The 24,968-nt window shown below is 44.5% G+C and overlaps 2 protein-coding genes across 8 annotated transcripts; one reads left to right on the top strand and one right to left on the bottom strand.

Moving 5' to 3' along the window:
* Positions 1-1,025: 1,025 nt before the first annotated feature.
* Positions 1,026-20,607, top strand: Duox (dual oxidase). 7 transcript variants are annotated; one of them, XM_076798056.1, is made up of 20 exons: positions 1,026-1,153; positions 5,123-5,203; positions 7,216-7,377; positions 10,377-10,564; positions 12,076-12,280; positions 12,542-12,708; positions 13,220-13,456; positions 13,762-14,207; positions 14,453-14,654; positions 14,825-15,151; positions 15,776-16,000; positions 16,100-16,318; positions 16,963-17,166; positions 17,248-17,560; positions 17,871-18,245; positions 18,378-18,595; positions 18,949-19,410; positions 19,800-19,955; positions 20,035-20,163; positions 20,297-20,607. In XM_076798056.1, the coding sequence occupies exons 1-20, from the start codon at positions 1,090-1,092 to the stop codon at positions 20,423-20,425; spliced, it is 4,509 nt and encodes a 1,502-aa protein (XP_076654171.1). In that variant the 5' UTR covers positions 1,026-1,089; the 3' UTR covers positions 20,426-20,607. The 7 variants fall into 7 exon arrangements, with proteins under 7 accessions (XP_076654171.1, XP_076654170.1, XP_076654172.1 ...); XM_076798055.1 differs by having other exon boundaries at positions 5,123-5,207; positions 7,220-7,377; XM_076798057.1 differs by having other exon boundaries at positions 1,116-1,153; positions 7,220-7,377.
* Positions 20,608-20,839: 232 nt separating this feature from the next.
* Mol (dual oxidase maturation factor 1 mol) lies at positions 20,840-24,322 on the bottom strand. The gene is made up of 8 exons (XM_076797389.1): positions 24,049-24,322; positions 23,382-23,635; positions 22,729-22,786; positions 22,525-22,659; positions 22,009-22,228; positions 21,442-21,653; positions 21,184-21,379; positions 20,840-21,117 (listed from the first exon to the last, which is right to left on the bottom strand). Exons 2-8 carry the CDS (start codon positions 23,544-23,546, stop codon positions 20,946-20,948), a joined length of 1,158 nt encoding a protein of 385 aa, XP_076653504.1. The 5' UTR covers positions 23,547-23,635; positions 24,049-24,322; the 3' UTR covers positions 20,840-20,945.
* Positions 24,323-24,968: the final 646 nt, after the last annotated feature.

Here is a 24,968-nt window from a genome sequence, read left to right as displayed (position 1 = left end):
ACAGACTTATTCTGTGTTCTGTCCGATGCTAATTAATAGATTGCGGATCTTTATGCGAGAGAAAAAATGTCTGCATCAATTGCAAGAAAGTGGACATACGTAAACATTGATTTCTTCTCTTAATAAGTTTAATAGGTTGTAAATTCATCTTACGTTTCTTCTATTTTGCGTTTCACCTTCTCATTTTTTCCATAAACGCAAAATCCGCAGTCCACTAATTAACAACGCGATGGTGCACAATGCTCCCACCTCAGTACCGTACTCTAGGTAATCACAGTTTTGAAAGGACAAGCATGAGTCATAATGACTCCACCCGAAGTAGCCGAGGGTTAACCGGTGCCGCGGAGGTCGCGCGTAAGAACGACCAATCGACACCTATCATTCTGAACAATCTACTTTCCTCGGAAGACCCCCGGCTAAAGGTGCGAATACATTGACAAGCAACCTCTGAGGTAGCAGCCAACAAGTTGAACTCGCTCGCGAGAATTTCTCTCGGACAGCGAAGCAATGTGGGATCAGGATTCCATACACCATAACTGGAGATTAGGGAAGTGGAGGATTCCATGGGTGTGTTCAGGAGCTGATCAGCTCCGTTTCTCGAGGTTGCGAGTTCTAGACCCTCTGGTGCCCGGTTCCCACTTTTTCCTAGAATCCTACATATATTGATAATACTTGGAAACGAGTGTACACGCTTCTGCATGTCGCGAGTTTATTGCCAGTGTATTCGCACCTTAGCTCTACATGGGCAACCCGGGTCGCTCATGTCCGGAACTAATTTTTTTACTGTGTTAGGTTTTCAAAAAAATCTAAAAAAATTCTAGAAGAATTCTATCAAAGTCCCTATTCTAATACACGATCTTTGGAACGTGAAATGTTTAAAGCAATAATGGGAAGAAGTGAATATTGCAGAGAAAGACATTGAAGAGTGAAATTTCGTTCCGGACACAAACGACCCGGGCTGGCCGCGGAGGTTTAAGTCTGCTTTTCTGTACTTCTAGGACCTATCCCAAGACGACCGAATACTAAACACGAATTAACGCTCACGAGCGAAGCCTAACGATCCAAGCAGACTAACTTTTAAAGGACAACATGAGTCACCGAACCGGCCAAGAAGCAAGAATCACCGTGTCACTCTCCACTACACTGCACCCAGGTACCCGACCGACAAAACATCCTATCCGAACCGTGCGCCTCCACACCACATAAACCAATCTCCCCGATCAAGGTCACGCCGCCTTCCATTCCAATTCGTGTCGAGGATCAGCTGAACGTTCTCCTGCGAGCGGGGTCCTCGTCGCGGTAACACGAGCGTCGCACACACCGGTACCGATTCATCAACCGGATCACCAGGATGTTCGCCGGAGGTGTCTGCGTCGCGTCGGCGACGTCCGGCGTCGACCTTGAAACTCTGCGCGGGTCGGAGAACCGAGAGAGGTTTCGCCTTGGGTAATCGGTGCCGCGGACTCGAAAACTAGGCCTGCGCCTGCGGTGACGTCGCCGGTGCGTCGCGATGTACAACGTCGGACAGAGGAACGGTGCAATGGGGAAGGGGCAGGGGGGCACGGGGGCCACGGGGGGACCTCGAAGTACACGCGAGCACGGGGAACGGCGGGGCAAGGGCGGAGCGGCGTGCGTTCGCGGTAACGAAACAAATAGGCCGGCGACTTTCACCGCGTAGCCAAGAACGGCTACGACACACAGGCAGCCGCCTGCAGAGCCGAGCATGAGCCCGAGCATGAACATTAGCCTGAGCATGAGCTCTCCTGGCTCAAACCGAGCCGCGGTGTTCCCCAAGATAAGGGCTATAAGGGCTAAACTACACCTTTACGCTTTTTCTCTTCATTATTAATTTGGTAGGCTTAGGAGCCTTTCGGTTCGGGCTCCTCTCCTTAACACGTTGACTGCCGCGTGGATTGAGTTTCGACAGAATTAATAACTATACTGCAGATTTTATGCGTTCGTAGCAAAAATGGGTTGGTGTAAATTCAAACAGTAGAAAGACTAGATGAATTTACGAGTATCCTCCTATTTGTTACGACGTCTCCGAAGGCCCAACACGTTCAACATGTTTGTCAACACGCTCAACATGTTTGTCAACATATTGAACATGTTTGTCATCATATTCAACACGTTTGTCAAAATTTGTCAACACGTTTGTCAAAATTTGTCAACACGTTTCTCGAAATTTTGTCAACATTTGTCAACACGTTTGTCAACATTTGTTAACACGTTTGTCAACATTTGTCAACACGTTTGTTAAAATTTGTCAACACGTTTGTCAAAACTTTGTCAACATTTGTCAACACTTTTGTCAAAACTTTGTCAACATTTGTCAACACGTTTGTCAAAATTTTGTCAACACGTTTGTCAAAATTTTGTCAACATTTGTCAATACGTTTGTAAAAACTTTGTCAAAATTTGTCAACACGTTTGTCAAAATTTTGTCAAAATTTGTCAACACGTTTGTCAAAATTTTGCCAACATTTGTCAACATGCTATCAACATTTGTCAACGTGTTTGTCAACATATTCAACATGTTCAGCATATTTATCAACACGTTCAACAGCATGAATTTTGTCTTCCATAGAAGTCTTACACATTTCATTTGTCCAAACGACCGGACTTATCGATAATTGTTATCAGTTACTTGACATCGAAGTCTGCAACTCGCACTATAATTTAGTTCATCTCGGAACGAATAAATTCATGCTTATTGCCACTACTTCGACGACAATCGGTTTCAAAGCCGGCCACCGCGGCAGTCGACGTGTTAAAACGATTCGAATTCGTCGTGAATCGTGAATTTGGTATGCCAATATTTTGCGGAACCACTGTAACCGTTCGACGGACCCAGATTTAATATTCCAGCTGGCATGCAATGTTCGAAAGACTGTGCGGCCGTGTCTCTGGTTGTGCACTGGGTGCCGCGTGAATTTTGCGCGTCTCATGCAACTCGCACTACAATTTAGTTCATCTCAATCGGTTAAACGTTAGTGCCACTAATTCGACAATCGTTTTTAAGCGAGTCAACAGCGCCGGTGGCCAGTGACCGGCGCCGCGGCAGTCGACGTGTTAAACGATTCGAATTCGCCGGGGATCGTAAATTCGGCGTGCCAATATTTTTGCGGAACCACTGTAACCGTTCGCTCGGACCCAGATTTCGGGTATAGTCCAGCTGGCATGCGTTGTTCGAAAGACTGTGCGGCCGTGTCTCTGGCCGTACCCTCGCTCGCCGTTCCCGTGGCGTTGCAGGTGGGGGGAATCCTGGTTGAGGTTGGAGCGGGCACGAGGCACGGCATACCCCGAGAGCGAACGGGACCCGATTCTTTTTCTTTCGGCCGCGTCGCACGTGTGTCGTCCTCTCGTCTCCGTGTGTCTCGTCGTCTGAAACCGGTGTGTGTTCACCGCGGTGAAAATCACTCTCGCGCGTCTCGCCGCGTCGCGTCGTGTCGTCTGGAATACCGTGCGTACCTACGTGGTCTCACCTAGTTCGCCTGCCTGTTACTGTTACTGTTACTATTACCGCTCGCGTAACGTTAGTGCACCGTGTCGCGGGCACGGGGAGCCATGCCTTTCCGCGGTTCCTTCTGAGAATCAAAGACATTCGCGGTTGGTGGAAGCGATGTTAGAGCTGCTGGTGCCGCTAAGATGACGCGACGACCGCCGCCACCGGGACGAGACCTGGGACTCTGCGCTGTTACCTGGCTGCTCTGTTGCGTCTTACCTGCTGGGACCGGTACGCGGAACATTCCTGCTTCTCTAACGGCATCGGCCCTGCCCGTCGTCTACGATCCGCTCATTCTGCACGCGCGACGGTAGTCCAGGAACCGAAAGTGAAAATATGGAACGCCACCGTTCCGTCGTTTTCCGTGGCTTCTTCGTGCTCCGTTTCGCACATGGTTGACCGTAGGCCCGTTCCCGGGCCCGATAACGTCCCGAATGTCGATCGCGTGTACATTGTCATTGTTAGATTCGTGTTACAGTGGGTGCACGGTGATGCGAGTAGACGTTTGTGCGATAGGCGCAGGCCAGCCTGCCACCGAGGATGGTCTGCAGATTTGAAAGTAGGCCTCGGTTGCAGACAGTGTTTGCTGATCGGTTTTTGTCCGTGTAATGTACACGCTATCGCCAGATTTGTGTTGCAATGTTGCACGTATATCTACACAGGCACCTGCGTGGCAAACCGCGATAGAAGGATGCAAGTAATATGCATAATCGAATCGGACGCGTCGCGTGTTCGGTAGAAAGTCAATTTTAAGTCATCACAGAGACGTATATTCCTTATCACTTTCTACTGAAAGTTTGACCCAGAGAAAGCGGGCTGGGGGTCTCCTCTGTTCTCTATTTATCGGCGTAACCGTGTCGCGACGTTGTCGCCGAAAGGTTTCGAAGTTTGTCCGTTTTGTTCCTCTACCAGCTCGTTTTCAAGTAGACCCGACCGAGAAATTTCGCAACCGATTTTGCATCAGCTCGGGTTCAACTTGCCCAGGCTGGCTAGAGTGTAACCGTGCCGTATCGGCAGATAGTAAGTTCAAGTTCCGTCGACATCCACCGAAGTCGAAGCGACCGATTAAAGTTCAATGTAGCGTGGAACGTTTACGACGACACAAGGCTAATATCCCATTGTATTCCTCGGGGAACGAATCGCGGTTCCCACTCGCGAATCAGAAGCCGATAGCCGGATCTCTTTCGGTATCTCAGCCGCGATCATACTAATTTATGCGCATACCAGATCCCGCGGACGATTAGCCCGTGGTGTACGCGGCGGCCGATCGATCGTCGAATGATTAATTTCTGGCGGACGGCCGGACCGATGATCGATCGAGTCCAATGTTTCGATTCTTGATGGGTGTTGTGACTTTTCTGGATTTTTAAACGAATTTTTTCTTCTTTTTTGTCGCTGATTTTTCGTGATCCATTTTGAAATATTTCCGAGTACGGTGCACCGATGTCGGGTCCGAGGGGTTAATTAACGGCTGCGGACGTAGACGATCCTTGAACCCTGTCGTCGACGTTTACTTTCAATGTTAGGAGAGCACTGTTAGCGTCGTCTCCCCCGGTGTAAATTATGGTTTCTTGGTGCTCCCGATTTCAGCGAACGCTTCTTCTTCTTGTCTTCCAGGAGTCCTTCACAACTATGCGGACAAGCAGAGGTACGATGGCTGGTACAACAATCTGGCGCATCCGGATTGGGGATCGATCGGCAAGTATTTCAATCTACATAGAAACGATCTTCGTCTCGATCTTCATCTTTCATCCTTTGATCGGTTCATGCATCGATGAGAAGACAGCGGATTTTCATGCGAATCATAACAAGTTGGAGTGAAATAGAAAATTTCCTTTCTTAGTATGTTTAATATGTTGAAGATAATATAACAGTGTCTTCAGATTTTTCTAATATTTTTACCGTTTCGAATTGCATCTACCAATTGTTGCTATAAATGCATAAAATCCGCTGTCTATTGATGAGCGTGTTTCATGACAAAAATGAAATCATCAGAGAAAGAATAACATTTGTACTTGACTTCCATGTTGCACAATTTATGTAGACAATTTTTATTTTGCCCAAAGATCTAGTTGTTAGATCTTTATGAAAATTTGTATTTTTAAAGGTTGAATGAAAAAGATAGAAATTAGGAGCGCTTTCGGAAACATTTGTGATTGATACTGAATCTGCATTCAGCTTTGGTGATTAATTTAAATTGGAGGCTTTTAATTGAATGCGACGAGTCGATGAGACCAGGTACTTTGAAGAACGTGTTTGATAAGTTGATGCAGGGAGTCCTTCACTGTCCTGGGGTTGGAATGGCCCTGGGACGTTGCGTTATAAAGCATTAAACCTCCCTCCACTTTAAACAATAAAAACACAAGATGCATAAACACACGCAGTTCTATAAAAAGTCGGATAATGTTAGAAAATCTGTGCCTCGTCGATCTCCATTATGAAGAATCGATTACACTTTCATAATATATCCTCTGCTTATAGGTGAGATAAAAGAACGTGATCTTGACCGATCGCGCGAGCACATAAAACAGCTGAAAAACCGTGCGTTGTGTCGTGAAAAACATAATCAACACGGCTGAGAGGTGTTATGGTTCTTTAAACATGAAGATTGTAGGCTTTCGGCCGCACCAATGCCACCGGCCATCGTAACACGGATGACAACATTAACGACCGTTTAAAATAATCATAAATCGAGGGAGTGAAAAAAAACCTCGTAAAAATCTGCATAATCACTCATTCTCCTCGAATGGTACAGATTGTATTAGCCGTTTCATCATATGCGGGCACAGCTTTGTAATTAACTGTTGTGTGGCAAGCTTGCGCCTGAAATAATTGCCACGCGTGTTACGTAACCTTCTGGATTACGCGTTCTTCGTCAAATTTTGAATTTAGAACGCGGCGTGAAGAAATTCGGCAACGAAAAGCCATCGGCTTGTAACGCTGTGGTGAAACGTCCTCCGTGCTGTCTGACCGAGAACGTCACGATCCACTGAACCACCTTCGAACGAACAGCGGGGATTCGCTTTCTGATACGGATACCATGTCGTCGACGCGAATTTTGTTTAATGATTTTTGGATGAAAAAGAATATGTAAAAATAGGTTGTAGAACCTTTCGTATTTCATGCTTCAAAAATATGAAAGAATGATATTACTAGGACAGACGGAGGATTTTATGCATTCACGACAAAAATTAGTTTAAAAGTTAGACGAGCTTTCATCCTGAGCTTTAAAATTAAAAGAATTTATGAAAATCGACGCACCATCTTCAGCCAATTAACACTAGGTTTACGGGACCCGTCAAAATGATGCGTCCATGAGGAATTATTTAGCAAATTTACTGAAAAAAAAACGGCGAATAATTTGGACAGACACATTCTTGTAAAACGGTAACTCTTAGTACCTCGTAAACCTCGAGTTAATATCGTTAATGCTAAAGTTACCACAGTGGAAGAACCAGATTTCTATTTCGTAATTATTGAGAGGCAGTTCCACAGAAAATGATTCAATAGATTCCATTACCGAAGCGTTAATCAGATGGTACGGGGTAGCGGTAGGATTTTTGCAATGAATTTTGCTGATTGCGAGTGCCGATGCGAACGGCAGGAATCATTAAGCGGTAATAGATGCTTAGCCGATGAGTGCGAGTCGATCTATCACCGAGACCACAGATTAAGTTGTGATAATACTGACATGGCTCGTACCTCCGTAGACAGCAGGCTGATACGAAAGATGCCGGCAGCGTATTCCGACGGAGTCTACATGCTGGCCGGCCAGGACAGACCTTCCCCGAGGAAGCTCAGCCAGCTCTTCATGCAAGGCGATGACGGCCTGCCGTCGGTCAAGAACAGGACAGCGTTGTTCGCTTTCTTCGGTAAGCATGCTAATCAGACCGCCCGCGATTACGCCAATCCCCGGTGTCTACGAGCAAACTGCAATTTTCGGTTTGAAATCATTCTAGACACTCTAGACAATTATATTAGGTATACAAATTAATTCGTGACTCCATAAATTTTTATACCGTTATACGATTTTACAAGTGACTGACGAATCCAGTAAAAAATTGGGACATTAAGCAAAGTTGTGATTAATTGTCAGGCCTAGGAATTCATTTGTACACCCGTTAATATCTCAGAAATTGTAAATCGGGCTCCAAACTGACGTCCAGAGAAGGTTCAAAACCCTCTAGACAAGCCGGTATTCAGATTTCAATTTTCTTGCGACTTAAACACATAGAATACCTGCCTTGATAATAGCGAATCACTGTAATAAGGCTAAGTAGGCACGATTAAGTCTTATTAAGCGTTATTAGGCTCACAACTGAAGATCTCAAGAAAGTTGAGATTCTCTGAGATGTCCTAATATTTTCTGTAGAAAAGTTTTCCACGCATTGTATGGAAAGTACAATGCGTATCCCGGCGATTAAACGAAAGTTTGACATTAAATCGCTTTAACGGTAATGGCGGCCATCCGCGAGAATGACACGAATGCGGTCAGTTAACGGATACTTGGCGAGAATGAATGAACTTGAGAGAAACAGGACATTCGTTAGCGATGATCGTAATATGCGCGCCTACGGCCATTAATTTATTCTATACTTGTATAGTTTTCATCGTAGCTTCTTGCCCGCGAATGCCACTAACTGACGTTCATCGACAAAAACCCCTTTAACCGTCCATCCTGTTGCCATCAATGAGTCCATCGGGATAAATCGACTGTATCTAACTGATAATGGGAAATCGCGATGGATCGCCATCATCATCATCATCATCAAAGGTTCTCTTGCGAAGACGCGCGCAGGCCGATTATGAAAGTAGCCTGAGTCATGCAGTTTTTGTCTCGAGTCCTTCGAAATTGAGTCGGTTTCTTTTTAACGACCTAAGTAGCAACTCAATTTAGCCTAATGTCTTCGAGCAGCAAACTGGAAATAACAAATGGCTGTGAAAGTATAAAATCTTGAGAGTTTTGGGGATTTCAAGCAGACTTTCCTAAATTAACATAAACGTAGAAACCCCGTTATATCGATATATTCTTGTTATCGAAGATATTTTATTTTTTATCAAATCGAAGCGCTAAATTTGTTCTGGTTTCTTCGACCACTCGCATAATCACCGGCGCATGCTACGAAAATAGGAGACCATTTTTCGCATATTCAAAAATGAAAGTAATCGAATTCCCATTTTTTAAATAAATTTTTACTGTTTCCTGACAAAATCAAAATGGTGAGCGCAATTTGTTCTGGTTTCTTCGACCACTCGCATAATCACCGGCGCATGCTACGAAAATAGGAGACCATTTTTCGCATATTCAAAAATGAAAGTAATCGAATTCCCATTTTTTAAATAAATTTTTACTGTTTCCTGACAAAATCAAAATGGTGAGCGCAATTTTTTCTGGTTTCTTCGACCACTCGCATAAGCACCGGCGCATGCTACGAAAATAGGAGACCATTTTTCGCATATTCAAAAATGAAAGTAATCGAATTCCCATTTTTTAAATAAATTTTTACTGTTTCCTGACAAAATCAAAATGGTGAGCGCAATTTTTTCTGGTTTCTTCGACCACTCGCATAAGCACCGGCGCATGCTACGAAAATAGGAGACCATTTTTCGCGCATTCAAAAATTAAAATAATAGAACTCCCATTTTTGGAGTAAATTTTTACCGTTTCTTAACAAAATTAAAATGGAGATCGCAATTTCTTCTGGTTTCGCAGCTCGCCCACTCGCATAATCGCCGCCACATACCAAGCGCACAGGAATCTCAAACAAGAGACCATTGTTCGCGCATTCCGATGGAAAATTGGTTAACAGGATATCGATTTACCGGGAAGTGGCGTTCGACATTCACGAATATAATCGTGCGATCTACCGCGGATAAGTTGCGACTAATTCCAATATCCGTATCGCATGATTACGCAAACGCTTAAGCGTCCGGGATAGGAACGGGCACGCGGATGTTCAAATAATTCTTGCCGCGTAAGCCGTGAGCGACGCGGCTGCTATTGGCACGAATCTTCCGAACTGGTTTATTACTATTCTATGATCATCATTCAAATTTATTTAACGAGCACAAGAACTGCATCGCAATTACATTTTATAGTGTTCTACGCTCCGAGTGCATTGAGACTCTTTGCGTTGAACTGTGCGTTTTTAAAATCTTGATGTTGCTCAAACATCCACGGCATAATTACCATTCTACGTTCACAAATTCACGGCTGCGGCATTGCAATTTGCAGAATTGTTACATTCCGTTGAATGCGTAGTGACTGCTCGCGAAGGAAGGAAGAGTTTAACATTGAGCTCTGTGAATCTATTTTTAAGATCTTGATACTGCTCGCACGTCCGCGATGTGATTACCGTTTTATGTTTATAAATTGACGAAGGGACTGTTAATAGCGGGAATTATTTTTAACTCAGATTTATTTTTGAGGTCATGATATTATTCAATTTGTAGCTATCGCTCTACGTCCACGAGTAGAAGGATAGACTGAATAATAGTACATTTGGCGTAATAAATATCGAAGCGGAATGAGCTCGCAGAAATCGAACAAGGGGCAGGCCATAATTCCCAGAAACCATCCTTTCTCCTCGAGAAAACGTTGAAAATGATCTCCGAACGGTTTCGAATCGCCACGGGCACGATCTCGACTCGCACGATTTCCGATAGCTCGTGGGAAGGTTGAAGCCTTCGAGAAACATGGCCGAGGAAAGTGTGTCCTCGAAAAGGAAAGTAAAAACTGGGTCGCGGCTCGCCTAAATTCCACCGGCGCGCGTTCCTCTCGATCGGGCGCGATCACGATGATCGGGAAGAGCCCGATCGATCGATCCCGGGAACCGGTCGTCGTCAGCTAATCGCGCGGAAATGATTTCAGGACAGCTGGTCACGTCGGAAATCATCATGGCCAGCGAAAGCGGCTGCCCCATAGAGTACCACCGCATCGATGTAGACAAATGCGATCCGGTTTTCGACAAGGAGTGCCAAGGTAACAAGTACATTCCCTTCCGCCGGGCGGATTATGATCGCCGAACCGGACACAGCCCGAACAGCCCCCGCGAGCAGGTAATTCCTTGCTTTCCATCGCGTACACCTTTTCCTGGTAGCCTAACTCGCTCTGCGATTATGCCTCCAGAATTATATGGTAGTCGCCGATCAAATTGCAGTACTCTTCGACGCGTCGAGTCACTCGTCACCCGTGCAGTTTCGCATGAGAAGGAATTGTTACCTTTGCTCAGATACCTTTACCTGTAATTCATGCCTATCCAGGTATTTCTCAGTGAAAATTAATTTTCATCCACGTACGTTCCAGTAGAAATTAATCTCTCATTTTCAATTTTTTAATTTTAGTTTTAATCCCCAGCAAAAATTAATACTCACCCGTGTATGGGTCGGTGAAAATTAATTTTCACCCATGTACGTATCAGTGAAAATTCATTTCCACCCTGTATTATTCAGTGAGAATTAATTGTCAAGTATGTTTCAGTGAAAATTAATTTTCACCCTTGTACGCCTCGGTAAAAATTAATTTCCACCCTGTATTATTCAGTGAAAATTAATTTTCAAGTATGTTTCAGTGAAAATTAATTTTCACCCATGTACGCCTCAGTGAAAATTAATTTCCACCCTGTATTATTCAGTGAAAATTAATTTCCACCCTGTATTATTCAGTGAAAATTAATTTCCACCCTGTATGTTTCAGTGAAAATTAATTTTCACCCATGTACGCCTCAGTGAAAATTAATTTCCACCCTGTATTATTCAGTGAAAATTAATTTCCACCCTGTATTATTCAGTGAAAATTAATTTTCAAGTATGTTTCAGTGAAAATTAATTTCCACCCTGTATTATTCAGTGAAAATTAATTTTCAAGTATGTTTCAGTGAAAATTAATTTCCACCCTGTATTATTCAGTGAAAATTAATTTTCAAGTATGTTTCAGTGAAAATTAATTTTCACCCATGTCTCAGTGAAAATTAATTTTTGTGCTAGTATACCGAGCGTAGGGTTAACCCTTCAATTAGGGTGTGAGCTGTGCAAAGTGTTGACGAGTAGACCCTCTGATAAAACTGTATTTCGAACGCATTGTGTAACAATCTGAGAAACCGTGCCAGTTTTTTGGGGGTTGTTGAATTAATGAATTGATCAATGAGACCTTCGATCAGAAGCATGACTAACACCGATTATTAGCCTCGGAGCGATCGAAACGGAGTCGTAATTATTAACGACCGGGAAAGTTTTGCCAAGGGTGATTAAGAGCTGCATAAGGTGTCGCTTTAAAGTGTTCTTTCTGCGTAATGATTTCGCTGCGAAGCAGGATCCATCGAGCAGTTTAACGAGAACGTTTCTCAATATGGAAACCCGCCTATAATTAATCCCGCGATTGGCAGCTACGGGCGTAAGCTATAAATACCGTAGTGATTTCTATTCTTTGCGTGGATCGCGCGGTTGGGATCTATAAGTAGCTAAATTGTGATCTAAACGTGAACGATGGTTTGCCGTATTGGGAACCGTTCGATGATATTCGATCTGGGAAATAAGTCGTGAAAAGTAGCTCTGAATACGTGAGGTTCCAGATAAACAAAGTGACGAGCTGGATCGACGGTAGCTTCATCTACTCGAGCAGCGAGGCATGGGCGAACACCATGAGGTCGTTCAAGAACGGAAGTCTCTTGATGGAACCAACAAGGAAATTCCCCGTGAGGAACACCATGCGCGCCCCGCTGTTCAATCATGCTGTTCCTCATGTGATGAGGATGCTGAGTCCCGAGCGTCTCTATCGTGAGCTCACTTTTCTCTCGTGATGAAATCAAACCGCCAAGCTTTGTGCGAATTCTCATAAGCTCGAGCTTGTAAGACATAATACAACATATAAGACATAAGATATAATTTATAATTCTGAACAAAGTCAAGCCAAGTCATGAAAGTTTACTTTGTTTCGTTGGGAATTGTATTTTACAAGTCCTAGGGGGCTTCCAATGCACAAAGATTCGCGGTCCATACTTGATGTACAAGTTCGCTTGATAACGAGAGATTATTTAGTTCTTGGTGACCCGAGGACGAATCAGCATCCACCTCTTCTGGCTCTGGGAATTTTGTTTTACCGGTGGCACAACGTGATTGCGGCCAGAATACAGAAGGAACATCCGAGCATGAGCGACGAGGATGTGTTCCAGAAGGCGCGACGTATCGTTGTGGGAACGCTTCAAGTAAAGATCATATGTATATGCTACGTTCGAAAATTAGTATACAGCTTTCCTATGCAACTTCTTAATCTATTACACAAGCACTTGATTTCTCGAACGATTAAAGCCATTCTTCCGGCCCTGAAAATATTTGAAATTAGAATTGTTTAAATTTTTTATTTTTGTGAACAAATACGATTCTATAAGAACTTTTGAAAGATTAATGCGCGAACATGTGTAACAGCACCTCGCAGTTTTCTCGCTGTTGCTCGGTGCTGCGCATATTTATGTTAATTCACGTACAGTTAATTAGAGTGACATAATGCCTCTCTGTTTTCTTAGCACAGCGGACTGTCACTTCAGTCCTGCTACACCGTAATCCTATATCGCGTAACTGTATACCGCTACCTCAACTGGATACACTAATTTTATACTGTTTGAGAAATTAATGTGGAATCGCAGGCCGTAAAACTTGACGAAATCTCTTTCAAACAAACCATAGTTTCCGCTAATCACAGAAACGTTTGTATTACAGAATATTATACTGTACGAGTATTTACCGATACTCCTGAACGAAGAGCTACCACGTTACTCGGGATACAAGCCGGATCTTCATCCAGGGATCAGTCACATATTCCAAAGCGCTGCTTTTCGATACGGACACACTCTTATACCCCCTGGAATATACCGTCGCGACGAAAACTGTGAATTCAGGAGGACCAACACCAATCAACCTGCCATAAGACTATGCTCCACATGGTGGGACTCGAACGTGAGCCTAAATCCATTTGAAAAATGATACTAAGAGATTCTCCTATCCCACAATGTTTCAAGCTAACTTTGAGAATTTTTTGCTACCAGTCCACAAAATCTATCATCGCAGGACCTTCGTGTACAGTTTTATTTATCTCTTAACAAAGTCGACAAATTTTCCGAGAAAGAAAACATCAAAATTGACCTCGCCATAAGCGATCAAACACACCCATGTAATGAAGCTTACGGACAAAGGAATGTCCTTATGATCAGAATTTCTGAGACTGCTGGATAGGCACTGACGTGTTAATAATTGTTTCACAGGAAGTTTTAACGAACAGCACGATCGAGGAGCTCATAATGGGGCTCGTTTCGCAAATAGCCGAGAAAGAGGACAATCTTCTAGGCACCGATATCAGGAACAACCTCTTCGGCCCGATGGAGTTCTCCAGAAGAGACTTGGGAGCTCTGAACATCATGCGCGGACGGGACAACGGGCTTCCGGATTACAATACCGCCAGAGCGCACTTCAAGCTACCTCGTCGGAAGACCTGGAACGAGATCAACCCGGAATTGTTTAACAAGAATCCTTCCTTGTTGCGTACCTTGGTCGAGATTCACTCGAACAACTTGAACAACATCGACGTGTACGTCGGCGGAATGCTAGAGTCCAGATCGGGTCCTGGAGAACTGTTCTCCGCGGTTATCAGGGAACAGTTTCTTCGTTTGAGGGACTCCGATAGGTTCTGGTTCGAGAACGAGGAGAACGGGTTAGCAGTTTCATGGTTTTCTTTGGACCGACTTGTCTGTTTACTGGGAGTGTGCGAGAATCCGATGGTTGGGACGGGAATTTTATTCGGAATGGGCGCACGGGTTCTCCAAGCTTTCGTGAGAATGATCCTGAAACTTTTCGGGAACCCGCCCCAGGCCGACCCGACATTTTCGGATTCTCGCGCACCTCTACTATCTGTATTCCAACTTGGAGCATGTACTGTGAAGCAACGATACTCTTCAGGATCTTCACTAAAAGCGAAATCGAAGACATCCGTCGCGTCAGCATGTGGGATGTGATAATTAATGCCACTGGAATCCAACCGGCATCTGTGCAGAGGAACGTGTTCGTCTGGGAAGTGGGTGACCCTTGTCCTCAGCCTTACCAGTTGAACTCCACCATACTGGAACCCTGTGTTCCTCTACAGCGTTATGATTATTTCGAGGTGAATGTGAAATTACCATCGGTGGCCGGCGCTATTGATTTTCTTAAAACTATTGTTCACAAATAGACTGAAAATCTTTAGCAAAATAGAAATGTTCCGAGTCAATTTTATAATGCATATTTTGACAACTGTACCTATCACCAGTAAACGAGAACGTTTCATTTTTCAAGGGAAGCGAGCTGGTGTACATTTATGCCTGCGTGTTCCTCGGCTTCGTGCCGATCCTGTGCGCCGGCGCCGGCTACGGTTTAGTGAAATTACAAAATCGTCGCCGAAGGAGACTGAAGATCCTCCAGGAAGCGATCCAGAAGCGAAGCGACGGGAAGATCTGCGTGGACAAGATGATCGTGCGCGAGTGGCTGCACGCGAACCACCGCCGGCTGGTCAAGGTGAAATTCGGCCCGGAAGCCGCCCTTCACATCGTCGATCGGAAAGGGGAGAAATTGCGCACGTTCGACTTCGACGACGTGAACATCGTAACCATGGAGGAGTCCCAGGTGATTGCGGCAACCGGCTCCGTTTCTATCGTTTTTATGAAATCCTCGAATCCGCTCTGGGGAAACACACCTCGAGCGGAATCGGCGTGAACCGGCTTGCGCAAACGCGGCTCTCCGTTCGCCGTGAAAATTGAACGCGACGGGAATCCGTTCGTTCGTTCAAAAATTCTTTCCGAGAACGTTAGCGGAATCTGTGGTAACTCTACGCTTTCGTGAACAGACTCGAAATTCTTGCCTCACACGGAGGAATTACGCTGTCTGGAATTGCGCTCGGGAAATCACGCTGCCCGGTGGCTGCATTGTTTGCTTAACCGTCGGACCATTTCTGTAACTGTAGAACCGACGATGCTTAACGCGTTACATACCGGCGATTATAATTTTTAATGGCCCATGGGCTAAAGAACATGCTTGTTGCATATGTCCCATTTTAGGGGACAAATGATCTGAAGCGATTTAGACGCATGTTTGTTGAACGTTAAAAATCGGACATTAGGAAGAACCTAATAGTAAAGGAGCCTTGCACGATCAAGGTTCGAGCGGGACACATAAAATGGCGGGTCATTCAGAGCTTGAATTATCCGGCACGTCTCGGAGCCTGGCTGAGAACAATGACTTCCCTTTTAGGAAAATGGGAATGGTCATCGCAAGGCGTTGGTGCTCCTCCGTATACCGCGAGACTACGACCTTGTCCTTGAGCTGGATTCCTTGGCCTCGCGTAGAAAGTTCATTGCGAAACTGGAGGCATTCCTGGCGTCCCATAAGAAGCACTTCATGCTGTCCCAGGTCAGCCGGGACATTATGCTTGCGAAAGCGGAAACGAAGGAGCGTCGCCAGAAGAAACTCGAGCAGGTCGCCTTTCCCTTTAATCGGACCGAGTTTCCTACCCTGTTGGGGGATTTTATTGACTGTTTCTCCATATCGCGAGACTAAAAGGAAACGTAATTGCAGTTCTTCAGGGAAGCTTACGCGCTCACCTTTGGTCTGCGACCAGGTGAAAGGCGACGGCGTTCGGAAGATAGCGACAGCGGGGAAGTCGTCACCGTGATGCGGACCTCGCTTTCTAAAAGCGAGTTTGCCAGCGCGCTCGGCATGCGGGCGGACGCTGTCTTCGTGAAAAAGATGTTTAACATCGTCGATAAGGACAGGGATGGCCGCATTTCCTTCCAGGTAGCTTCCTCGTTTCACCTGAACGCTTTACATACCTGACTCAACAATCGCTTAATTGGAAAGTGGACGCTGTTAATGGTTCCTGTCCCTTGCAATCAATGCTTACCCCTTTGCAATCAACTTATTAACATTTTGAACGCCAAACTAGAAACCCCAAAAATTCCATAAAATTAAAGTAAGTTATTCAATGAAATAAAAGTTGCAAAAAATTAAATGTACGATACTGAGTAATCCTCCAACTTTCTTGCATGTTACAGATCCTAATTAAGTTTAGTACAATGAATATATCAACGTAAAAATTCATTTTAAAACCTGCATAAATAATTCCATCAGCCACATATGGCTGACGTGGCGTTCAACGTGTTAATAAGCAGACTGTGGATCTGTAAACTAAAAATTGTCTGCATTGATTGCATGAGACAGTGACCAAATGTCTTTCTATTCCCAATAATTTTAATACGCTGTATATTAATCGTTTTACTATCTCTGCCTACTCAATTTTTTCACAAATGCAGGAATCATTACAAGTTACAGTCTACATTACATTTTATAAAATCCTCAGTCTATAAGTCAAAATAGTAACGTTGTGAAAAATATTTTTGGAAGATTTTTAATTCACTGATCTCGCGGAAAATATTTTGCAGGAGTTCCTGGACACGGTTCTTCTATTTTCGAGGGGTAAGACGGAGGACAAGTTGAGGATCATCTTCGACATGTGCGACAAGGACTGCAACGGAGTGATCGATAAGGAAGAACTATCGGAGATGCTGAGATCATTGGTGGAAATTGCACGGACCACCAGCTTGTCCGACGATCATGTTACAGAGCTGATAGACGGAATGTTCCAAGTAATTTCGCGATCAAGATTCTTCCTCGTTACGACATAATGAACGTTATTTGGAAATGTTTCCTTTTTTTTTTCTTTCCAGGACGCCGGGCTTGAAAGGAAGGATTACCTCACTTACAATGACTTCAAGCTGATGATGAAAGAGTACAAAGGCGATTTCGTGGCGATCGGGCTCGATTGCAAGGGCGCGAAACAGAATTTCCTGGACACCTCGACGAACGTGGCGCGAATGACCAGTTTCCATATTGATCAACTTCCGCCAGAAGATTCGAAGAGCTGGGCGAGGAAGCAGTGGGACGCCGTGTCGACATTCCTCGAGGAAAACCGGCAGAACATATTCTACCTGTTTGTTTTCTACGTTACGACGATCGCCCTATTCGTCGAGCGATTTATATGTTAGTATCTGCTTCACATCGTTACGGGATCTCGAAAGTTTTGTTACGCAAGGAAGCTTGCGGACCTCTCTTAACACCCGACAAAAAGAAAACCTATGAAAAAATGAACAAGGTGTGAATCATTATGCACTTGCAATGTCTGAAAGTTTCCATCTTTACGGATGACAGACTTCCCAATTAAATGATATGATTTTAGCGGTCCGTAAGTCTAGTGTTAATCGTTTCAGTGGATCAAGGAAAATGTGAAATTATATTTTACAGAATTTTTTAACGAAGATCTGACTAGTTATACTGTTTTCATTTGTTTCAGATTACTCCTTTATGGCAGAGCATACAGATTTAAGACACATCATGGGAGTAGGTATTGCCATAACTAGAGGATCAGCAGCTGCGTTGTCCTTCTGCTATAGTTTGTTGCTGTTAACCATGTCCCGCAATCTGCTGACCAAGCTGAAGGAGTTTTCGATCCAACAGTACATTCCACTGGACTCGCACATACAGTTCCACAAAATAGCCGCTTGCACAGCTTTGTTCTTTTCTGTTCTTCATACTGTGGGCCACATGGTGAATTTCTACCACGTCTCTACTCAACCGTTGGCTCATCTACGTTGCTTGACGAGCGAACTGAGTTTTCCCAGCGACGCTCGTTTGACCATTTCCTTCTGGCTCTTTAGAACTGTAACAGGTAACCTTCCGGATGATATTGACACTTTAGCTACCGGAAGTCTATCGCTAAATTGTTTAATGACTAATTACACCATGGAAATTCATATTCTACTCAAGATTACTGTAACGACAAGTGCATCATCGTTTGTAGGTTTGACCGGAATTTTGCTGTTCGTCGTGATGACGATAATTTTTGTATTCGCCCATCCGACCATCCGCCAAAAAGCCTACAAATTCTTCTGGTCGACTCACAGCCTGTACGTTGTGCTGTACGCGCTCTGTCTGATTCATGGTTTGGCTCGGTTAACCGGTTCCCCGCGGTTCTGGATTTTCTTTGTTGGTCCAGCGATAATCTACGCTCTGGATAAGGTAAACTACCGTTTCTGCGAATCCACATCTGTATTCAGAATTGCTATTATTATGCATTGCGCGTGACCACTGTCCTGGATAAATTTAGATACGAATAATATTCTCGTTAAATTCACGTGCACAATTTTAACGAGTAATTGACTTCGAGATATGTATAGCTTTTCGCATAGATATATAATTAATATCTATATATATACATACACGTAGATATATAATTAAGAAAGCTTCGACCATAAGTATAGAGTTCAATCGAACTTTGAACAGAGAGCAATCGTTGTCTCTTGGACGAAGGTATTGATTAAACCTTTTTGTTAAACGTCGCGTAAATTAATCGACCATTGTTATAATTCCAGGTGGTCAGCCTTCGGACGAAGTACATGGCGTTGGACATCATCGAGACGGAATTATTGCCATCGGACGTGATAAAGATCAAGTTCTACAGGCCACCGAATTTAAAGTACTTGTCTGGCCAATGGATCCGGCTCTCCTGCACCGCCTTCCGGTCGAATGAATTCCACTCGTTCACCTTGACCTCGGCGCCGCACGAGAACTTTCTATCCTGCCACATCAAGGCTCAAGGTCCCTGGACCTGGAAGCTCAGGAATTATTTCGATCCCTGCAATTACAATCCGGAGGATGAACATCCGAAGATCAGGATAGAAGGTCCGTTCGGAGGTGGGAATCAAGACTGGTACAAATTCGAGGTCGCGGTGATGGTTGGCGGTGGTATCGGGGTCACTCCTTACGCCTCTATGCTCAATGACCTTGTTTTTGGAACGTCCACCAATAGGTACTCGGGAGTCGCCTGTAAAAAGGTAATTAACTCCATCGAATCGCCAAGCAGTCTATACAGGGTGTCCCGAAAAATTTATTTCCTTGAAAAGGGTGATTCCTGAGGTCATTCGAAATCACTTTTTCCTTTTCGAAAATGTAGTAGGACAGTATTTGTCCAAACAAGTAGTATAGATGAAGCATTGGTCGGTTAAAGTGGTATATGTCTGCCATCTAGTAGGCAAGTAGCATATTCCTGCAAGTAGAATAAGTCGACCAGTGATCAGACAAGTATTAGACCTACGCTTCGAATTAAAATAACTCTTTAAAGTTTTTTTCTTTATTACAATAAATAAGAAAGATGGGAAGGGAAGAGGAGGGTTGAGATAAAATTACAACTGCTCATCTCTAAATGCTGATGTTATTTTTACAGGTCTATTTCCTGTGGATATGTCCTTCGCACAAGCACTTCGAGTGGTTCATCGACGTCCTCAGGGATGTTGAGCGGAAAGACGTCACCGATGTCTTAGAAATTCATATATTTATTACACAATTTTTCCATAAATTCGATTTGCGTACTACTATGTTGGTGAGGCATCTTTATTCATTAGGAACATCGCCTTTACACATTGCAAGAGTAAAATAAATAAAAGAGGTATTCTTTTCAGTATATTTGCGAGAACCACTTTCAAAGACTATCCAAGAAGAGCATCTTCACGGGACTGAAAGCGATAAATCATTTTGGTCGACCCGACATGACCTCGTTCTTGAAGTTTGTTCAGAAAAAACACAGCTACGTAAGATCCACAGATTTAACCCTTCTCTTACTTAATTTTTCCAACGATTGAGGATTACATGACTCAATCAGTGACTGAATTTGACTCAAGAGAAAGACTCAGTTAGACTGAAGATGATTTTATAATGTTTCAGGTCAGCAAAATAGGAGTATTTAGTTGCGGACCACGCCCCCTGACGAAGAGCGTGATGTCCTCCTGCGATGAGGTGAACAAAGGCCGTCGCCTGCCTTACTTCATCCATCATTTCGAGAACTTCGGCTAGTCTCTGTCCTGTCGCGAGAAGAACAGGGGTGGGGGGGAAGAACGATGGACTCTATCGTGAATCTCACGGGATTCTACCTTATGTATATATTTATGCGCGATGCGTGTGTGCATCGTTTATTTATACCGAGTATTACATTTCTTATTTATGTTTCAAAAGAAAGCTGATGAGTATTTTTTCGACATTCTCGATCTTATCTCACACCACTAAAAATATTCCTTCGCCTTCCTCAGAAGTTGCAGAACCGAAATGGGCTCTAGACTTATTGGTCGTTGGCGGATCTTCGTGCAAAATAAAAATCGTCCGAGTCAATTGCCAGAAATAGAAGTGAATGAGAATGCATTTTCTCTTTTAATTATTCGGATAAGTCGAGAATAATATAACAGCGTCATTTAGTTCTTGCAATGCCTTTACAGTTTTGTATCGGGTCAATTCATGTCCGCTATTGATTATCTTGGCAGGAATCAGGACTCGTAGTGGGATAAATATAAAATTCTTTATTTCCGGAATGTCCAAGAAGTTAGCCGTTGATAGTTCTCCGCGAGGACGATGGGAACGGATAAGACCAGTCGTTCTTGGTCATGTCTTCGTGTTGGTAGTCCGAGGACTCGTGCGAAGTGTAGCCGCGGTTTATCACGCCCTGAGTGTCTTCTTTGATGTCGTGTCTGCTCTGCAGCTTCGACGACAGTTGACTGGAACGATTGACACGAAACAACGCTTACTAACCCATTAAGAGACGAGTTCGATTAATAGATTACCTTATTATTCGATCACCAAAGGAATCCTCGATCTTAGGTAGTCTACGTCTGATATTTCTCGTGTCGAAACTCTCTTCTATGATCACGTGCCTATCGTATGGTGTATCATAGTCGACCTCTAATATAGTGGAGAACTGATGAGGGAATATCATGTCTATCGCAGTTATCACCGCCCCGACGAATAGGCATCCGATACCTGAAACAAGAACCATCCTCGAATCCTGTTCCTTGCAACTATACTTGAAAACTAACACCTACCTGATAGCAGAACCAGCCAATAATTCCATCCCAGATTAAAAGCAAGAATAGAGCCATCTATGTGAGCTGTCAGCGGCTCGCATGGCAGCAGCGCCCAATATATTAAATTGGTCAACAGCATGCAGATGCCGGTGGAAATCATGCCATAAGCGCCGTACCGCGGCACCACTACCAGTAGCAGGTTCATCATGGTCCAAAATGCGAAGGATGCCCTGGAAAGCGTTGCGCAACAAAAGTAGAAAGCAACAATTCGTAAAGGATGATGGCCAGTGTGTTAATCATTGCGACGTTGATTTGTTAACGACTACCTTCAGCCGTAGTTAATGGCCTCTTTATTGCAATTTTTATAGAATAACTTGTAAAAAATATCGACGCGTTCTAATATTTTTACGATTATTGAGGTTGGAAATATCCACGAGGAATTATTCAACAAATGTATTTCTTCGGGTATATGTTATTTAAGAAATGGCTAAAAATTCTAAAGTAATGTAAAATGGTCAGTTTTAGTGACCCGTGAAGCTAGCGTTAATATCATGGAGTGCCGGGAACAATTTAAAGGATATTTACCAAAGCATAAGGGACGCATAGTAACCGGCCTGGCGGTACTTGCTGCCCCATGAGAATCCCTCTTGGTGAAGGCTGAAGTATTCGGCTAAGGAGACAATAGGAAACGGCGCTCCCTGATTCAATGCTTGCTTGAAGGCGCTGGTCATTTCCCCCGTACTCCTCCACCAGAATCTCTCGTTATACTCCACGTCATCCATCGGATGCTCGCTGTTTGGTATCACTACGAGATTAGATCACTCAGGATTAGTAAACCGGTTACTAGGAAACAATCGATGGAACCCGAGCGCGCTACAGTGAATTCTCGATATATGTCAACAACACGATTATCAACGACACTGTTATGTTTACACTCCTCGGCGTCCGAGGCCTCTCGAGCCTCGCGGCCCCTCACGAGGTATACCCCGCGGTAGTGGGGATAATTCCGCGACGTTTATCATCCAGGTGTTGTCGACATATATAGAGAAATCACTGTATTGTTCACGGAGCCGGCGAATTAAAGCATAGTTATCGACTCACGTCGATAGGTGATGTTGATGTGCATCAAACCGATGTAACCACCGATTTCGGCGGTAGTCTTCTGTCCAGAATAAGCGCTGTACGTGCTGACAACGGTCGCGGAACTGGTGTGCCAGGAGGAGCCATACTGCGCGACTGTAAAGAGTCATACGCTCAGACGAGGAAAGAGAAAACTCGGTTAATTGCAAGCAAAGTAGACCGAACCTTGTATCGAGGCTCCGACGAAGAGGCTCAAGGTCACCGTGAGAAACGTGCTCAATCTCTGAAAACGCAACGGGTACCATTCAGCGGTAACGTTCGCGACGTCGATGGAAAAATTAACAGATCCTCGAAGATAACACAGAAACCATTCCTTTAGAAAAACAACCGGAAGTCCTGAAAACTCTATTAAAACTAAGAAAATGCAACTCTGGTTCCTCCAGATCTGCGAACATCTAAATTCGCATAAATATCCGCGATCAAATTATTATATATTTCATTTCAACTTGCGCTAGTTTTTTCTCAGTCCCAAGACAAGATTCCACTTTTTTCACGACAGTCTCTTGTGTACTGTCTGAGTCACTGTGTATCTAAAGAATCTTGCAATTACGTTTATCTTTATATTAACCCTCGGGCAGCGGACCTTTCTTACAATTTTACAATTGACTTATTCACAGATTTATTTACCAATTCTTTTTTAAACAAGATCTCTAAACAAGATTCCTTTATCTTTCAGGAATTGAAGGACCATTTTGATAAAAAATTCATTTCGGGATTAGAGGACCCAGGTGTCCCGCTGCGGGAGGGTTAGCGATCCGAATTCTAGCATAAATTGTGGTCGCATGAAAATCGGTAGTTAACGAAACCGGGATACAAGCCTCCTTTCGAATTCCAGGGAATATGACCAAGAAGGCGGTGAATATCGTGCCGAAGATCACGAAGACGATGATGAGCGGCACGTCGCCGGTGACGGGTGTCCTGTTGCTGTAGCTGTACAACGTGGGTCCGCCGTCGATGCGGAACGCGTCGAACCATCCCTTCATCGTCGCGGGACGATTTCTCGAGTCTCGACCCTGACGGAACCGGCCAGTTCCGGTTCTCGTTTCAAGCCGCTTCGCATCAGGGCCTCTCCCTGAAATCTTCTCACGAAGCGCAAAAGTGCACGGTGAACAACGACCGGACGAGAAGACCGCTTCTCCGTCAATTTGACGGAAACGTTTCGTCGAAATCCGCACGGGCACGGGGAACGGTTCCGTTCAGGACTGTGCGGACGGACGTTCTCCAACGCAATTTGAATTGTTATCAGGTTGTCCCAGAGGTTTCGCGTATTGTTCGATAGCACGAGCATGTGCTCCTTAATGTTCTATTTTGTCGCCAAACTTAAAGTTTGCCCACGTGCCTTTCGACGAACTTACGGGGCAGCCTAATGCTGTCAATTCCGTGTCAGACACGTAGAAGGTGAAGAACAGAAGTATTGTTATACCGAAACGGAGTCGTTCCGTGTCGGTGCGGATGGTATAAATGTTTAATCGGATTGCGGAGTACCTTAGGCCCGGCACGGTCAGCCAGAAGCGTCCAAGGACAATCTGTTGCGAAAACGAACGCGTCTGGAGGCACGGCACCTGCGTGGTCACCGTGGAAGACCGAAGCCAGAACGGATACTAAGGCCCTCGAGTAGGTTAACGGGTCTTCGAAAGTGAGTTCCAGCCGGCGGTAGAGGGGACGAACGGATCTAGAGGGGAGAACGAAAGAGAAAGACGCGCAGGTGGGGTCTCTTCGGGCAGAAGGAATCGCTCGTCGACGAGCCTACACGGTAGGAAAGGAAACAGGGACAAAACGATCAGCCCCGATCAGCTGAGCCAGGAAAACGCGAGCCCCCGGTCGGTGGGGCCGGTCGTTTTATTTCGGCCGGTCCGGCTCGATCGATGATCCCGGATGACGACACCAGACGTGACACACGCGAACGTGGATCGCGAGGCACGCCCGAATGGCACGCCGGAGACATCAACGCCGGCACTAGACGCGCCGAGCCAATTGTTTCGCAGGAATTCGCACCGGCAACAACCCCGCAAGACCGAAATAAATCTGAACTGCGAAATGCCCGTGGAATCCGTTAAATTGCAGTCGATTCTAAGAATATGTGCCGGTGTGTGTCGCGGACCTCTCGATGCACCAAAAACCTTTTCGAATCGGAGACTGCAAATCGGAGAGTCTACGGACCCGCTCGGTAAGGTCCTCGGAAGTTCCACTAACACTAGGTTTACGGGACCAGTCAAAATGTTCTAATATTAAACTGATATTAAGTTTTTTTCCTTTTTCACTCGAAGCCATTTTAACTCTAGAACGAAACATTTCTTTCGACCTAGAATATTTCCCTTCTATATATATTTTTTCATACTATACATACGAAAATGGTGCAATTTACTCGTAGAGTATTGAAATGTTTAGTAATTTATTACATACAA

This window comes from Halictus rubicundus, chromosome 12, assembly GCF_050948215.1.
Source record: "Halictus rubicundus isolate RS-2024b chromosome 12, iyHalRubi1_principal, whole genome shotgun sequence".
Classification (NCBI taxonomy): domain Eukaryota; kingdom Metazoa; phylum Arthropoda; class Insecta; order Hymenoptera; family Halictidae; genus Halictus; species Halictus rubicundus.
The sequence above is the reverse complement of the archived record's forward strand: the minus strand, read 5'-3'. Positions and strand labels throughout refer to the sequence as shown.

Excerpts from the sequence above, each read along its gene's own strand:
- Duox (XM_076798052.1), top strand. The coding sequence starts at position 7,041 with ATGGTACGGGGTAGCGGTAGGATTTTTGCAATGAATTTTGCTGATTGC. Across the intron at positions 17,561-17,870 it reads ATTCGTCGAGCGATTTATAT|ATTACTCCTTTATGGCAGAG; the intron begins GTTAGTATCTGC and ends CATTTGTTTCAG. Across the intron at positions 18,596-18,948 it reads TAATCTACGCTCTGGATAAG|GTGGTCAGCCTTCGGACGAA; the intron begins GTAAACTACCGT and ends TTATAATTCCAG.
- Mol (XM_076797389.1), bottom strand. The coding sequence starts at position 23,546 with ATGAAGGGATGGTTCGACGCGTTCCGCATCGACGGCGGACCCACGTTG. Across the intron at positions 22,787-23,381 it reads TCCCTGGAATTCGAAAGGAG|AGATTGAGCACGTTTCTCAC; the intron begins GCTTGTATCCCG and ends TTGCGTTTTCAG. Across the intron at positions 22,229-22,524 it reads CATCAACATCACCTATCGAC|TGATACCAAACAGCGAGCAT; the intron begins GTGAGTCGATAA and ends CTAATCTCGTAG.